The 15,643-nt window shown below is 44.1% G+C and overlaps 1 protein-coding gene across 4 annotated transcripts in view; it reads left to right on the forward strand.

Annotated features, from left to right (window-relative positions):
- DDX31 (DEAD-box helicase 31) overlaps nucleotides 1-15,643 on the forward strand; it is a 46,864-nt gene that overhangs the window by 7,792 nt on the left and 23,429 nt on the right. For all 4 annotated transcript variants that reach the window (XR_011049337.1, XM_068413656.1, XM_068413653.1 and 1 more), the window contains exons 9-16: nucleotides 104-168; nucleotides 968-1,087; nucleotides 1,497-1,603; nucleotides 2,455-2,690; nucleotides 3,042-3,209; nucleotides 5,900-5,959; nucleotides 12,048-12,098; nucleotides 14,120-14,259. Coding sequence is in view for 3 of the 4 variants with exons in the window: in XM_068413656.1 (XP_068269757.1) it covers nucleotides 104-168; nucleotides 968-1,087; nucleotides 1,497-1,603; nucleotides 2,455-2,690; nucleotides 3,042-3,209; nucleotides 5,900-5,959; nucleotides 12,048-12,098; nucleotides 14,120-14,259 (947 nt within the window). In the remaining variant the exon portion in view is untranslated. The remainder of the gene's footprint in view (nucleotides 1-103; nucleotides 169-967; nucleotides 1,088-1,496; nucleotides 1,604-2,454; nucleotides 2,691-3,041; nucleotides 3,210-5,899; nucleotides 5,960-12,047; nucleotides 12,099-14,119; nucleotides 14,260-15,643) is intronic.

Raw genomic sequence — 15,643 nt, forward strand, 5'->3', positions numbered from 1 at the left:
AGCCCCAGTCCTTTCTCTTTTTGGCAAGAAACATCATTTTTGGATTAGGCTTTGTCTCTTTATTAAGAAGAATCTATACTGGTCTTGGTTTTCCTTTCTGTAGCCATTTACCTGGATTGTGCCTGGAGTGCTAATGGGGGGAGAAAAGAGAAAATCAGAAAAAGCCAGGTAGGAAGCCAACTTCTTAAATTGTATTTTGGGTCCTTCTGCTCTACAGCCTTTTTATCTGTTACTCTTCTTTAGAGTGCTTTTCTTACTGGGAGAGAGGATTGTGAGTTTGCATCAAGCTGTGATCCCCCTGGATCTTACACAGACAGAGTGACTGGGTCAGCAGGCAGTATTCACTTCCCCCAGTTGGATCTATTTCTAAGATGTTGATGAGCCTTCTGAGAAGATGATCTCTTGTGTCAGTATTTTTTTTTTCTCTCTTCTGACAAACACCTGTATTTGCTTATCCCCGAGTGCTGTCTGCAGTATTTCTTATGGGGGAAATTGCTTTCTGGAGAAGAGATTTCCTGGTGTTAAAAATCTCTTTCTTTTCCCTTTTCAAGAATTGAGTTGTAAGCTGGTAATCCAAAATGGAATTTTCATTTCTTTATATATAAGCATACACAAAAAGAAGTTTACTCTTGACAGTAAAAAAAGTACTCAGTTACAAAAGAAAACCTAGCTTTGGTGTTTTAAATTTTTTTAAGATTATTAATATTTCTTTCCACCATGTCTTTATCACCGTGTATGCCTCTGAGTATCAAGGATAAAATTTAGCTGTGCAAAAAATTTCAGTTTTAGTGTGAGTGAGAAAGTACTGTCCCTGCTAATTGTACTATAGTCGTGATATTTTCCTCTGTAGGTTCCAGTTCCTCACTCTGGGTTCCTATTCCAGAGTTACTGGTAACCTGTATGTTTTCTTTTCTTTTCCTTTCTTTTTTTTTCCTTGTTTCTTTTATATTTTTTTTTATCTAAACAGATTACGTAAAGGGATAAATATCCTCATTTCAACTCCTGGTCGCCTGGTTGACCACATCAAGTCCACAGAATGTATTCATTTCCGTCGCACTCAGTGGCTGATTATTGATGAAGCAGACAGGTAAGCTTCCGAGTGTTTATATATGGAAAATAATTATGATACCCTCTGCAACTACATTTGATAATTCACTAAATATATGGGGGTTTTTTAAATAAAAAGAGACAGCAAGCGTGCACATGATCATAAACCATCCATGCTTAGTGGCCTCAGCCAAGCACCAGATATCTGGGATTGGGAAGAAATGTCCCCTTTGGACAGATTATTATACAATTATTCATTGCAGAGATTCTCTGAGTCTCTTCTGACATGTCTGACCCTGGCAAAAGTTGAAGATGGAACATGAAGCTAGATGTGCCAAAGATCTGACCAGCTCTATCACTTCCCCTATTCCTAATTGGCTCATGTAGCATTAAGACTTTCTCCTCATTCTTTCCCACAGCATCTTTTATCACCTCTACTGTTTTTGTAGGATCCTGGACCTGGGCTTTGAGAAGGATGTAGCTGTGATACTCAATGCTTTAAATGCTGAGGGAGAGACACATCAGAATGTCCTGCTCTCAGCCACCCTCACGGAAGGTAGGTTATAGACAGATGGTGTCTCTTTTAGCTGAATAATGCACAGGCAACTGCAAAATAGTTGGTTGAGTCTTATATTACAGCCCGATCTGAAGTTCTTGCAGAAGTGGAATAATACCTATTGATTTCTTTGGGCTTACGACACTTGTCCTTCATTCACAGAGTCAGAATCACAGAATGGTTAGGGCTGGAAGGGACCTCTGGAGATCATCTAGTCCAACCCCCTGCCATAGCATTCCTTACTGGAATTACTGTCGGTGTATATACTTACATGGTCCTTACGTATGTCTCACAAATTCCAGAGCAAAGTCACTGTGAACCTGGGAAGCACTGGTTTGTTTGTTTGCTTTACAGATATAGAATTAAGGCAAAAAGCTAATGACAGGACAGCTGTTGTGTGATTTGCTCAGTATCATACAGGATCATATCAGTGTCATACGATAAATCAGTTGCTGAGGCAGGAGTTGAGCCAGACCTCATGACTCCTGCTTCACTTTAGAGTGAAGATCTGTTGTTTTTTTTCCACACACACAGTTAGAAAACAGGACTGCCAAATGCTGTCTGTCTGGTCAAGACAGTTAAGTAATGCAAAAGAGCACAGTTGGCTGAGGTATTGTCTTGTGATGCTTTTGGTGGAGTCCACAGCAGCTAAGCCTGGCTAAGCCGTGAAAAGTCTGAAGTTTGTGGAGGTGTTCTCTCAGTGTCTGAGGCATGGCTCATTAGTTCCTTGCCCTTCACTGCTTTTCGCTGGAACTGTGTTAGTTGGTTTTTTTTTTATGTGACTATATCATCGCCCTCCCCAGCAGCACCCCAGACTGGACCTCAGGTATTTCTCATTTTCTGTGATTTAGGAGTAACACGGCTGGCTGATATCAGTTTGAATGATCCCATCAGCATTTCCATAGCAGATGAAATCCAGAAGGCGCTCAAACCAGCATCACAAGTGGATCGACAAGCGAGTAGTTCATCAAACTGCACGGAGCAGGAAAACTTTGCTATTCCAGAGAAGCTCAAGCAATATGTTGTTATGGTCCCCAGCAAACTGAGGCTTGTCACATTAGCAGCTTTTATCCTTGAGAAATGCAAGGTGAGACTGTTTGCATTTATATTACTAAGTAGCCCTTTGCCCTTTCCAACTGCTTTATGTGTTACTCTGTCAAGGATAACATGGATTAGGTCTAGGGCTTTGGAGTGCATTTAGTGTACAGGGAACCACAGGAGAGCCGAGGTGCTGTTGTGTCTTTCATGCTGGCAGTGAGATACCTGTGCAGCAGGTACTCGTACTTCTTTGTGGGCTCAGTATTTGGTCTCAAACTCCACAGTCCTTTCCTGGATAATCATATCTCTGGAAGTGGAAGCCACCTAGATCTTATAGTGATCAGGAATTGGGAGTGGCCTGTGGAGATGGTCATGTGCACTTTTCTTGTTTTTCTTGCAGTTTGAAAAACACCACAAGATGATAATCTTTTTCTCCAGCTGTGAACAAGTGGAATTCCACTATGAGCTTCTTGTAAAGGTCCTTTCAGGAGGGCTGGAGTCGGAACGACCGACTGTCTCCTCTGTGCACTTACAGTTTCTACGACTGCACGGCAACATGGAACAGGAAGTAAGCATTCTTAAAATGTCAGGATACACAGTTTTATTCCTTATTCCCTATGATTTATTATGTGGTTATTTTGGGGAGGAGGGCAGAAGAGAGGACAGAGAGTCATTTCACCTCTAGGGGCCTCACTCTTCCATCTGCTAATGAGAATAAGAATATTGTCCCACTTATGGAAAGTACCTTGGTAGCTATATCTGAAAAATACAGCTGAAGAGGCAAGAGGTGTTATTTCAGCAGGCTGAGGCAGCCATTCTGTATTCCCAGTGGGTGCACTTAAACCATTTATGTATCCATGGTTCTCTCTCATGCAGTCAAGACAGGCTTTTAATGCCAAAGGAAAACCTCATCCAAGCCCCAAAACATTACAACTCAATAAGTTGCCCACATTAGATGAGGATGGAGCAAGTTGGCTTTGGTTTGAAGAACAGTGTCTTGACAGACTGCTTGTTTCCCTGGGATGGGATAATAACAATATAACAGTGATTACCCCAAAGAAGGTCTAGGTTTTAGCCAGATAGGCCTGGGTGATGAGATTGGAGCTTGCTACAGAGGGTTGAGAGGCCAAGAGAAGAGTGGCAAATGAACTGTCACTTCAGCGTTTCTCAATAGCTGAGGGACCTCCCTTGAAAGTTCAGCCCCTGATCCTGCCCTTGGTCTGTGATGGAGAGAGTTACCGCTCTATTGTGAACTGCACAGCAGAGATGGCAAATGAATAGAGCTCTTCTGATGAAGCAAGAGGTGAAGAGCCATTGTTTTTCTTACTCATTCCCATCCTGTGGAGACCAGAAACATGTGCTTTGCTGTCCCTGCAGTCTGGCCTTTCCTCAACCTGCCTGCCTGAGTGAGTGAGCAGGCCTGGTCTGGCCCAACTCTACCCTGACCAGCTGTTAAGCCAACAGAACACCACTAAGTAGCTGGCACCAGGGGAAGGGTTTTGCCTTTTTAGTACCCAGTGTGTAATTAGTGCTTGATGTCTTCAAATTGAGAGCATTAATGGAGCTAAATTGTGGATCCCATATGGTACTGCTGAGCACGGCTGCTGTCATTGTCAACAAGATACAGCGTGCTCTCTTCTTTAATTTTTGTCAGCAGAGGGTTCAGTGTGTCAGCAAGGCCCAAGTTTCCCTTCTTTCCTAGAACACTACCTCTAGCTGGGAGTTAAGTATGTAAGGTTTCTTCTATATCATCAGTGTAACAGGACATCCACTTAACTCTTAGCTAGAACTCTGAGGAGGAAGGCTTGAAACATGAAAACAAGGATATTTTGGAAGGAGGATGCAAAATGGGCAGGAAGGAAACGGGTATGGTGTTTCTGAGGGCAGAGACAGCCTGAGCTCTGAAAAGGAAAAGAGTAAATGGAATCAGATCAAGGGAGTGTGAGTGTGCAGTTGTTTCCCACAGCTAAGGAGAGGGAGTGTAGGTGGATAGGTGGTACTGGCAAGCGAAGATCGAATGCTACTGAGGCCTTCAGTTACTAGTGCTCAGAGATTGTCTTGTGTGATAGCAAATATTGTTGTGATGTAATGTGGGTTGGAGAATTGGTTTCTGTTGCTTTTATCAAGAAAAAAAAACACACCCCAAAGTAGTTAGTTAAACTAACTGGAGTGTGCTCAGGAAGGTTTTGGGACTGACAAAGCAGGAGGCTTTTGAAGGTAAGTGAGGAGCTGTACTGACAGGTTCCTGCAGTTCTGGAGCTCAACAGCTCAAAGATTGGTGGTGGGGTAATTTGGGCTCTGGAGGCTGTGGACAGCCCTGCCTGGGAGCCTGAGCTCGTGTTAGAAGTGGAGGCTACAGGAATTCTGCTGGTGCAGACCAGTGATGAGGACAAGACTGGGGAGCACTTGCCTCTGACACTCATGGGAAGGAACAACCTCCATCCCAGTGTCAGCAGCCCAGTTGGTGGCCCTCGCCAGTACAAGGCCATTTCTTGTGGGAAGGCCATGGGACGGTGTCCTAGGACCTCTGTGGCAGCTGCTTGCAGGGCCCAGGAGTCCTGCCTCCTTGCCCCCTTGGGCAGGGGTTTCTGGCCAAGGTCTCATCTCTCCTGCCCTGTTACTTTGAAGACTTATCCCACAACAGGTCACGTGAACAACTGTGCAGCTGAGCGTCCCTGATACTTAATAATTACATGGTCAGTCCAGTGACTGTCTGCATGCCCCATTGGGCACGTGATGAGGCTGATCTCTTGTGATGTGACTTTATCACTGTGTCAACAAAATGGGCTTGTCCTGCCTGTCATGTGAGTGGACAGGCAGCAGTTAAGATGTGTGGCTCTTTTTGCATTCGCAAGAGCCTGTGTTGCCCATAAAGTACGCCAGTGCTTCTGTTGCTGGTGCCTAATCTTTTGTGGATCCCTTCTCCATGTAAAACAGTTACTGCTTTTTGACATACGCAGGCCATGCTTCTGCGCAAACCGTGGAGGTGTTGGCTCATTTGGTTTGACCAAATGCATTCACGCTTGCCCCAGATGCTGTGCCTTCCTACCTGGGACCACACCTCTATGCCACAGATTTTTTTTCCATTTGCAGGAAGAGTCTGACAGGAATTCATTAATTCAATTCCTTTGCTTTTGAAGCTGCACATGATATAGTGAAGGAGGCATAGTTGCTAAATTGTTACGTTAGTTAATTTGCTTTATGTGTGATTGTAATGTACATAAGCACACTCTTCGTTTTTCTGTTTCAATCCTCTAGGAAAGAACAGAGGTCTTCCAGGAGTTCCTAAAATCCAAGACCGGCATCTTGCTTTGCACTGTAAGTAACTTAGAGTCCCTTTGCAGCTCCACACTAATGGGCCTGTTTGATATCTAATGGTAGAACGGAGGATTTGGCACCGAGCTCTAATTCCAGCTCACTGCCTGACCTTGAGGAAAGTCATCTCCTTTTTCTGCATCTCACGTGTTAAATAAGGACAGGTGCCCTCTTTGCAAACTCTTACATGATCTTTTGCTGCAAGGTACCATATACAGAAAAAGCGTCTGTCTTATACAAGAGGCCTCTAAGTATTTTGCATGGACTTATGTCTGGAAAAATCTGTTCATTTGAAGCTGGAACCTTGCCCTCTACATGCAGTCAGTAGAACGCAATCCTGATTTGTAGTATGCCCCATAACTGCCAGGTAAATTGGATGTAATGTGATATTTCCCATCTTAATGACTACCCCAAGGTTAAAAACAAAACCCTGCAGGGATGGAAGGGAAGCCCAACCAGAGAATGGTGTCATTAGAAATGCACGTGCTCTGCTGCTCTCCATGCTTTGCCCTTCAAGCTTCCTTCAAGGGTGCTGAGGGAGAAATTCTTGTCCTCTACTGAAGTTTGCTGGCACCCTTGTGTTGTGGTGGCACCTTCCACTTCTCGTTTCTGACCTGTCGGTGCCACAGCTAGCCTGCTGCAGTGGTGCAGAAGGCTGCACGATTTGCTCTCTAATAGTGGCAGCTGTTGATCTGAAAATGTGTGAATCTTGGCGATTTCTACCCACCGCAAACTTGTAAATTACAGCGATCGGGAGTAATTAGAGCTGAGAAACCCTCTCCAGCTCTGAAATGACTCCTGTTCTTGCAGCACATTATTCTTAAAGGAAACTAGTTGCAATTTTTTTCAGAAAATGGGGGCTGAATTTTATCTTATTTTATTTTTATGCCTGCAGTTCAAACTGGGACTGCCATGTATATAGGAGTGTTTCATTTAGTGTTACCAAATTATATATTGTATCTCCTGTAAAATTGTACTTGTTACATGCTAGTCTTGGTCCTCCTTGTGTGTACAACCTTTCAATGATTTGATCAAGGTCAAAATGCATCTTTGCAATGCCTAAGTGTAACTAAACTTGGTTTCCCTGTATACGGAGGTAATACTTAAGTGTCTCGACAGAGGAGGATAACAAAGCTTAAATCATTCACTGGTGTAGATTAAGTGTTTTGAAGAGAAAAAGTGTTTGGTAAATTCTAAATAATAAATAGCTAAACTTTGTTATCCTTCATGCACGTGCTGTCTATAACTGAGACATTTCAGGGACATGTCTTGTTGCTGAAGTTTCAGTTTAATGAGTTTGGAAAGACAGCGAATGCTCGATTTTAGACAAAGAGAAAACCGAATCATTGCAATCACTGGGATATCAGTTCCTGGGTGAGACCGTTCGAAGGGGAAAAGCAGCCGGTGGCAGGAAAAATCTGCCAGGAAATGCACAGCTGTTGACAAGGCAGGAAGAAGAATAAGTTGGATAAAGAAATCCCAGTGGATGGGATCCCCCTCTTGAGACACTGGAGATGTGGTTTGATTTCCTGCCATGCCACAGACTCCATACAAGTGGATGTGGAATTGTGATGACAAGGCAAGTAGCTACCCATCAGCTGAGCAGCAATAGTTGTGTGTTTGCTCCTGACCTGTCATAAATGGGAGGTAACGTGAATTAACCTGGATTGCCGTGAAGAGGGTAGTGTAAGGTGATGCATTTATCATAACCCTCCTTCATTTCAATCTCAGCTACTTTGCGTTTACTGCAAGGCAGGGATGCAAATCCTGACAGTTACTGTTACTGTGGCTCAGCTGGCACACGGTTAGCACGTTAAGCACAGTAAGTTGTGTGTCCGAGTCCAAAATCTCTCTGTGCTTCAACTCCCCATCTGTAAAATGGGGATAGTAGCACTGTTCTATCTTACAGAGATGTTGGGAGGACAAATGCATTGAAACCAGGAGGTGGCCTGTTACCACAGTAATGGGGACCATATGGACACCTTAATATAGAGATACACTTTACACTAGTCCCACATTACAGGTGCCTCCCCAACGCAGATGTCCAAAGGGCAGCCAGGCACTGTGACCACCTCCTGCCTCCGAGGGCATTGCTTTTTCTGACGCTTTTCTTCATATCAGCAAAAATGTTTTGCAGAAAGATGGTTCTTTTCTCTTCACTGCGAAATCGCATTTTGTGCCCACAAAATTTTGAAACCTGGCTCACAAAAGAGCAACACAAATAATGTTGCTGTCCTTCCCTCGTCCCTTATGCCATGTTCTCCACCCATCTTTCCGCTCTAGTAAGCAATGGGACCTGCTGTTCCTTTTATTAATTTGCTCTATGTCATATGTATATTAATATATTCCATACAATATTTTTGCCAGACAATATAAGCTGGCAGACAAGAAAATAAAGAAGGGCCATGTATCTCAGAGGGTCTCATCCAGATTTATTTCTCTCTCCTTCACTGAAGTTCTTTGCGGCTTCCTTTGGGATGTGCCTTTTAAACAAGTTCATCTCTTCCAGGGAGAGAGGAAAGATCATTTGGAGATTGTTTGCTGTTTACTCAGTCACGCTAACTCATCTTGCCAGTTTTCTGGCGGCCCCAGCCAAGAGCTTTCGCCTCTGACAGCTTCTGTGCGCTCTCCTTCCTCCTCTGATTACGCAGCCCAATCTGTCACCCTGCCGACGGGGGTCTCTACCCTGCTGATGGCTTTCCACACTCGGCAGTAATGACTTTTGGCAGGCCGGGAAGGCGCGAGAGCTTCTTCCCCAGCTTGGAGAGCCGTTAGGCCCTCTCTGCCTGTTAGCTAAAGCACTTTGTGAGGTTCTTTGGTAAATAAATGAGTCATTTTAATCCAACTGACAGCCTGGCACCTGAGCAAGCTGCCTTCCATCTGTACTTCTAGGCCTCATGTAGGCAGCCAATTGTCAAGCTCAGGGCCTTCAAGACCTCACCATTGAGTGTCTTTCAAAAACAACTTTAGCAATTTCCTTTGCCCTAATTAGATTGTGTGAGAGGGACTGAGCAAACCAAGGCCCTTGCAAAACTTTTGTGGCTGTGTTGGTTCTGATCTTCTGCAGCGATATGCCTTGCTTTCGATGTGGCCTCTTTGCCCTCCGTTCCATTGCACCCACCCCTCTGCACCCCACCACCACGAACACAGGCTGGTAACGTGCATTGTTAGAAGCAGAAATTTCAGCATTTCGGGGGGTCCTCAGGTGGGTTGTACCTTGATACTGTGCCATTCTGTGTCTTGCAGTTGGGATCAGGGCAGGAACATGGTTAAGGCTTCAGATGGTCATGTTTGCCTGGCATCTGGGTTTTCTTTAAAATTGCACTGGTATAAATTATTTCTTCTTGCTCCTATGAGATGGTCACTTGATTCTCCCTTCCATTGCCTATTGAAAGGAATCAGCGGTGACCTGCTGAGGTGTCAAATTCTTGATTTCCCTTATTAAGGAACGGTAGTGTGAGGTCATGCGTGGAGAGGGGAGTGATGTCTGGGACAGTGGAAAAGAAGGGAGAGTAGTACATTGGAAATCTGTTGGGCTTCCTGAAAGAGCACTGGCAGCAGGTTAGTGCTTCTGTGTGTGGAATAAATGTAGTGCTAGTGAAACTGGATAATTGTTGCTTGAGCTATATTCTCCTTCCCGGTAAGGTGACCCACAAGTATTTTTCTAAAGATCTGAGAAGCAGAAGCTCACGGGCTCTGCCAGCAGAGGAAAGCGAATCAACTCAAACTCTTTATCCTATTTCTACCTTGCTGCTGCCTACTAGGGTCTTTGAGGAAAAGGAGCTACAGGAGATGCAGGTGGACGGATACTGAGGAATCTTTGCGAGTTTGCAAAACACTCCAATTACCAGTAAATCCCAAGACACCTCTGAAAGAAAGCCAAGTTAAACCCTGGGAGAATAGCTGCTGATATGTGTCAGTAACAGCTGAGTGGAGTTGGTGGTGTTGTGAAAGCAATAGTGAATACAAGGCTGATGATGGGAGAGAGCCTCCTCCTCAAGTGTTGTCCCTGGCTATTTATTAGGCTCTTGGTTAACCTTTTCGACTTTCCTGCTTGCTTTGGCAAATACATGTGAGAACAATACTGTATGTGGCAGTAGTTTCCCAGCCAGAGATGTTGAGAAAAGGTATCTTAGAAGAGGAAGGAAAGAATTTAAAAGATGTCTAGACGTGGCACTTAGGGACACGGTTTAGTGGTGGGCTTGGCAGCGTTAGGTTTACGGTTGGACTTGGTGATCTTAAAGGTTTTTTCCAAACTAAATGATTCTATGATTCTGTGAATCCTGATAGATAAGAATGGCTCCTGCCCCTGCCATCTGCTTCTCCTACCCATGCTGGAGGTGCCTGCTCCTGACCACAGGGACGGCTTGGCTATCTGTTTGTTTTGGGTAAACTGACCCTATCCCAAGGTCAGAACCCTCTCATCAAACACAGCCTTTCCTAGACTACTGGGTGTGAGACAGAGCACAGTATAGGAAAAGACCAAAGACTTGTCAGCGTGGAAGTATGTAACAGAGCCAGCCAGATCGGAATCAGACGTCAGCACTCCTGTCTGATCGTGCTGTAGAGTTTATAATCTTGTTATCCTGGTAACTGCTGTACACGTTCCCCGACTTCTCTTGATTTATTTTCTCCAACCTCCTTTAAATGGCTTTTTGTACATCTGTTCATTCTGACTCTGGGAACGAGTCGTTTCTTAATGAGTGTGTTGGAGCAAAAGCGTGTGTTATTTCAGAGTGGGCGCTGTGGAAAGTGTCTCCTCTTTTACTGCAGTTGGAGCCACAGAGCAACCTGGCTAGTGCTTATGGGAAGGCCTTTGCTGCCAAAACATCAGCTTCCTAGTCTTTTAACGTGTGTGGGAGTTGCATGAAAACACTTCAGTGGGTGGCTGACACATTTTTAGTACATTAAGCTCCTGCTTACGTTCTTAATATATTCTATTTTGCAACTAGCTAAAAGATACATGTGTTCCAAAACATTTCCTAACAGAGTTAAATCTGCACACCTGCTCTGCTATTGCGCGTGGTGAATATAAAATCCAAGGAGTATGTGAGGACATTACTAATGAACGGAAAATCGAGAAGGGAGATTGAAATGTGTTTGCACACTCTCTCCATTTTGAACAGTATTTAAACTCTCTTTTCTCTTTGAAGGGGTGTGTTTTTTGAGCTGTACTGGCTGTGGATAACTAAATGGTCTTATTCAAGTCCTCCTCCAAGTTGATGGGTTTTCTCACCAGCTGGCACGTCAAGTAACACTCCTGGCAGCAGCTTCAGACTCTTTTCTTCGGAGCTGAGTTTAGTTTCTCCAAATCAAAGCCAGACTAGTGAAAATCTAAGGGATAGCTGAGGTCCCCTCTCCTCGAGCTGTACTCCAGCTTCCTGCAGATTCTGCTAAATTGTTTGTTGGCCTGTTATCGTAGGGCCAGGTGACCTTCAAGTCATCTGCTCCTCAACTTTGGACCATCACCTAGGAAGCAACTAATTATTTGTAGGTGGAGATCAGTGCATCTTCGGCCATTCCACTCAAGGCCCAGGATCCTTGACCATTTGCTTTATGGCCATTTTTCTTTTCATCATAAGCAACCAGGTTTTAGTTCTTAGGCTTGCTGTGGAGAAAGGTGTGCTCAGAAATAGTGTTGCCTTCCAGAGATTTAATTCCACCTCTCTCACTGTTCTGGTAGTAGGTTCCTACAAGCAGATCTGTTTTCATCAGTGAAACAAACCGAACAACCAAAGGCATCACTACCATAAAGACAGTTGGTTCTCTCAGATGTAATGTGAAGGGACTGTAGCAGACTACTGTAATTCAACACCACTCTCCTGAAATAGGTGTGTTTATATCCTCCAGGCTTTGGGCTGTAGTAGTGGATGATTTTTTTATTGTATTAGTCTGTTAGCAATATTCCTTGCGTTTTAAACCCTCAACTTTATTTCTGACCTTCAGTCTGTCTCTCCCCAAACTAGGCACATAAAATTCCTACTGGGATAGCCAGTTGTTTCCTGGCATAATTGCCATCCCAGAAGAGTTCTTACTTTGCTGGTGTCTTCAAAGCGTTTTTACTAAAGTCATTTCCTTATTAATTTTAAAGGATGTTGCAGCACGTGGACTAGACCTGCCTCAAGTGACATGGATCATACAGGTAGGTTTGCTATGTGTGTCTGTGTGTACGTATGCGTTAAGTGCAGATGAAATCCCTTTCCAGTCCAGACCCTCTTTCTGCGGTTTGCTGGTCTTTGTGCTGATGCCTGCGGGTGTGGGAGACCCACGTGTTCCTGACTGCAGGACTGGGACTCGAGGTTTTGCTAGGATACAGCATTGCTGTCATATCTTTGGTTTTGACAGTCTGTTTTCCTCTTCAATAACTCCAGTGTTATCAGGTGTGTAATAATATTCCACTGGCTGGGAGGACACACTGTTTGCCCTCTCAGGAAGCCAGATCTTGTAAAGTCTCTTGTAGTTTTGTGTTTCTATTTTTCTGAGCTTGCTGGGAAGGCAGTTCCATGAGGAGTTTAAGTGCGATCCTAATGCTGAACGTTGGGTAGCCCAGTAGTGTCTGTGCAATGACCTGAATGCTTCAAGTGAGGCTTTGCTGGGTTGGGGCTGGGACTGGGTAGCTGTAAGCATTCAGCTTTTAGTAGAACTGCATAGTTCAGATTCCTCCTGGAAAAAAAAACAAAACCCCAACACTGCTGCATTGCTGTTGATAGAAATACTGTCTTTGAAAAAAAAAAAAAAAAAGAAGAAACTAAGGGAGATGGATTGAATCTTAAAAATAGCAGCCTGTCATTTCAAAGAGGAAGCTGAGAGCATGAAGCAGATTTCATTTTTATAAAAGATTTATAATTAAAAAAGGTTAGTTGCATTGAGGAAAATCTGATCCAAAGATTCTCATGTATCCAGTGACACCTGGGTAAAAAAGAACAGGGCACAGAGCCTCAACAAAGCTTTTTAATTTCTACCTCATCCCTTCAGGTAACAAATCTGATTTTAATTTTGTGTTTTTAAAAAAGAAAGATTTTGTAGCGGCTAGCTAGATGGAGAAGGCTGGGGAAGTGAAGTCTTTAATTCCCAGATCTGTATATTAATATAATTTAACCAAAGATATAGTTGCCAGTGTTAGAACGCAGTGCAAATTACCTAAAGCCCTGGGAGACTTCTGTGTGTCCAGAAGGCGAAATCTCAGCTGTCCTGAGAGCTGTGTCCAAGAGCAAGGACCTGCAGGGAGCAATTAGATTGCTCACAGCATCTTACTCACACCTCTAGCCAGTAGAAACTTTGCCAGAGGGCACAGGTATAAACACTAGAGTGGGCTTTGGTTGTTGGGTTTTTTCCAGTTAAACTGCTGAGGGCTCATTTCTGCGCAGTATCTCTGTGCATGTTCATTTTTCCAGGAAAGGTGTGGGGGGGAAGTATAGGGGGAGGTTAAAGGGAGGGAAATATGTCACCCTTTATCAGATCCTGCAGATGGCTGGGCAGTTTTGATTCCCAGCGAAGTAAATGAGAGGCACTGCTATATTAGAGGGGGCTTTAAGCAACATTTCCATAGTGCCTGGTAGTTATAGATGGAAAGACAATTGCTACCAGTATCATATGCTGCCAAAAGGACTTACTCCACCATCTCTTTTAGGTTGCTTCTAACCAGTAACCAGCTATGATGTGCTTTAATCAAAACAAAGCAATTTAGACCCACTCCAAATTTGAATCGTTGTCATTTATATACTGCTTTTTTCCCAAAAGCAGACCAGGCAGCGTCCTGTATGGGCAGTCCTGGGGGTTGTTTGGTTTGAGGTCTTTGTGAAATTAATTTTTTTCCTTTTTTTTTAAGGGAAGCAAACAGATTCCTGATGTGTCTGTACAGAAAAAAAATGTAAAAGGCAAAGAGAGACACTGAGATGGGGAAACTGTCCTATTATCTGAAAGTTGGCCAATGTGTCACATTCACATGTCAAAAAAACTGCTGTGGCTGAGGGGGCTGAGTGATGGTTACAGGGATGAGCCCGATGGGCTCTTTATAAACAGGCCAGTTCCAAGGGAGGTGCCGCGTGTGGGTTTTGCTAAGATCCCTTTTGTTTCAGATGAGCGGGCTGTGTGTCTCGTTTATAATTAACACGCTGTGTTCTGTTAATTCCTCCTTTCCCTTCTCATGTTCCCTTTTTGAAGTATAATGCTCCGGCTTCATCTGCGGAATACATCCACCGGATTGGGAGGACGGCTCGCATTGGCTGTCACGGGAACAGCCTGCTTGTCCTGGCGCCTTCGGAGGCAGAATATGTCAGCTTGCTGGCTTCTCACAAGATTAAGTGAGTCAGAAACACGAACAAAAGTTTCAGCTCATCCTTGCTAATTAACCTTCCGTGGCACTTTCAGCGGGACTGTGTCTCGTGCAGGTTTTAATAAGAATTTATTAATTCTTGTGATCCAGGACCAGCCCCAGACTAGCAAAAGGAGAAAAGAAATGTGTGTGAAAATAATCAGCCTGACAGATTGTACATGAGTGAGTGTGTGTGGTGAGGGGGCAGAGAGGAGAGGATAGTCGGAGATCCTTTGCACTCCATTATTATCTCTCTGGCCCTGGGTTCAAATCGTGGCTATGTGGAGATCACAAGTCAAATGAGCCTGTCAAATGCTAACTGGCCATCTGCCTGCATAGCACCATATTGTCAGAGATTGTGCTTTCTCTTCAGGAGAGATCCGGCAGAGAGATAGCTAGGGAGCCGTGGGTCATCTCTGGCAGGTAATTGGCCAAGATGTGTTGTGTAAGTGGCTTGTGACAGGAATAGTAGAGGCTTTTGCAAGTGGTGAGTGCCCAGTATGGTCCTGGAAGGCAATAAGGGGGGTGGACTCTGCAGACCGAAAGTGGGCTGTGCTTCCAAGCTAGCTAAGAAAGCTTCTCTTAGACTGGGTCGAGCTAGGACTTGGGAGTAGAAGGTAAGGAGAGCGAGCCAGGCTGGGTAAGGACCAGCCCACTATGCACTCAGCTACCTGATGGCCGACACATCATCATTTCAGTCCAGCTCTGCTTGTGCAATGGTCCTTTTGTGGAAAAAACAACTCGCTGCTCAGCATTGCTAGTCAGGAGCGCTCTCAAGTCTCAAGCCTCCTCAGCAGTCAGCTGGATATATGTGACTCCCCTTGCTCCCTGCGCTGCTGTCTCTCAGCGTTTCAGAACAGCAGCTGAGTAGAGTCCCTTTAGTGTTGTACTGGTGTTGATGGAGCCCTGTAAACTCTTGCACAAATTAGTTCTCTTTTATTTCTTGTGTTTACGTCGGGTGGAGCTACTGGGAGTCGAATTTGGTTTTGCATCCTTGAAACAAACAAATGTTGGCAGTAAATACAGGCTTATTCTAGGCTGTGAGCCATTTAGTGGTCTAACAAAGAGCCATCCATCATCCCAGGTAACTATCTATTAAGCAGACACCAGCAAGACATGGAGGGCTAAGCTGACAGGGTTTTTTTTCATGTAACAAACAGCACTGACATTTAAAGGTGAAATCCCACATAATTGTGAATTTTTAACTCCAAGTGGAAAGTTCTATTTTTCTATTTTATAATATTTTGGAAGTGTTGGAGGAAGGAGAGGGAAATTTCCCTCTTTTTTTATTTTAAATGTTAATGCTTTTATCCAATTTTGTTGTTTTTTAACAAGTTTAAGGAGCAGTGTCACTCATGCTGGTAATTATATCT

The sequence above is a fragment of the Nyctibius grandis genome, chromosome 16, assembly GCF_013368605.1.
Source record: "Nyctibius grandis isolate bNycGra1 chromosome 16, bNycGra1.pri, whole genome shotgun sequence".
In the NCBI taxonomy this organism is placed as follows: domain Eukaryota; kingdom Metazoa; phylum Chordata; class Aves; order Nyctibiiformes; family Nyctibiidae; genus Nyctibius; species Nyctibius grandis.